Source organism: Terrapene carolina, unplaced genomic scaffold (genome assembly GCF_002925995.2).
Source record: "Terrapene carolina triunguis isolate 2854851 unplaced genomic scaffold, T_m_triunguis-2.0 Scaffold21207, whole genome shotgun sequence".
NCBI classification, from domain to species: domain Eukaryota; kingdom Metazoa; phylum Chordata; order Testudines; family Emydidae; genus Terrapene; species Terrapene triunguis.
This window is the reverse complement of record NW_020685558.1, coordinates 113-1,421: the sequence shown is the minus strand read 5'-3', so window position 1 is coordinate 1,421 and position 1,309 is coordinate 113. Positions and strand designations below refer to the sequence as shown.

At 71.0% G+C, this 1,309-nt stretch overlaps 1 protein-coding gene across 1 annotated transcript in view; it reads left to right on the top strand.

The window, feature by feature from the left end:
* The window catches only part of NTF4 (neurotrophin 4), a 1,251-nt gene extending 246 nt beyond the window's left edge, over positions 1 to 1,005 (top strand). Inside the window, exon 2 of the mRNA XM_026662009.2 lies at positions 129 to 1,005. Coding sequence (XP_026517794.1) covers positions 141 to 764 — 624 coding nt within the window. The 5' untranslated portion in view covers positions 129 to 140 and the 3' untranslated portion in view covers positions 765 to 1,005. The remainder of the gene's footprint in view (positions 1 to 128) is intronic.
* The last annotated feature ends 304 nt before the right edge of the window (positions 1,006 to 1,309 follow it).

Sequence of the window (1,309 nt, the reverse complement as noted above, 5' to 3'; positions counted from 1 at the left end):
CAGCCCTGCCGGTGCCCCTCACTCCCGACCTGCGGCTGGGTCTCTGTCTCGGTGCTGTGGGGGTTTAATGGGGGGGGGCGGGACCTGCCAGCCCTCACCCCCCCCCCCCCCCCCGGTTCTCCCCCCAGGTCCCGGTGGTGATGCTCTTTCGGCTCCAGGCTATGGTCACCGCATTCCTTTGCGCCCTCCACGCCGCGCCGCTCCGCCTCCCCTCCCCCGCCGACCCGGACGCCGGGGTCCCCTGGGCCGCGCCGCCCTCCTCCCCGGGCGACTGGGAGCTGTCGTCCCCCCGCGTGGCCCTGGCCAGCCGAGCCCCTGCCGGGCCCCCCCTGCTGCTGCTGCTGGAGGAGGAGCCGGGCGTGCGTGCGGGGCCGGCCAACGGGACGCGGCGGGCGCGGCAGGCCGGGGGGCCGGAGACGGCCCGCCGGGGCGAGATGTCCGTGTGCGACAGCGTCAGCCTGTGGGTGACGGACAAGCGCACGGCCGTGGACATCCGGGGCAAGGCGGTGACGGTGCTGTCCGAGGTGCAGACGCTCACCGGGCCGCTCAAGCAGTATTTCTTCGAGACCAAGTGCAATCCAGCAGGCGGGACGGCGGGCGGGTGCCGGGGCGTGGACCGGCGCCACTGGCTCTCCGAGTGCAAGGCCAAGCAGTCGTACGTGCGGGCCCTGACCGCCGACGCCAACAAGCTGGTGGGCTGGCGCTGGATCCGCATCGACACGGCCTGCGTCTGCACCCTGCTGAGCCGCGCCGGGCGGACGTAGCCGGGGGGGGGCTGGAGGGATGGAGCCCCCGGCCCCCGCCCCGCTGGGCTCTGCTTGGGAACCGGAGCGACTCAGACACTGGCACTCACATGGACGCTGTGGGTCAGCCTGGGGCTAGGGGTCAGGCTCAGAGGCTGAGCTGTGGGGCTGGAGGCTGTGAGCGCCATGGGTCAGCCCAGGCGCTGAGGACTGTGGCCTCCTGGGGGTTTCTGCCTTTTGTGGCTGTTCGCTGTTTCTTCCCATATTTATTACCCCCCCTCCCCCCGGTTCTGACCCAACTCCGTCCCCCCCCCGAATTAAATTATTCCCTGACCCCCCCCTCCGTGACCCGCTTGATGGTTCCTTGTACCTGGAAAAGACCCGAAGGAAACAAGCCCAGAGTCTCCGCGTCGTTCATTGGGGTCACGGCCTGTTTGCCGGGGGAGGGGGGGACACACGACCCTCGGGATCCACACGTGGGGCACCCACCCCACAGGAGTCTGGGAGCCCTGCGATCCCCATGGGTCCCACGGCCAGCCATCAAAGTGCCCCCCCCAGCCCTGCCG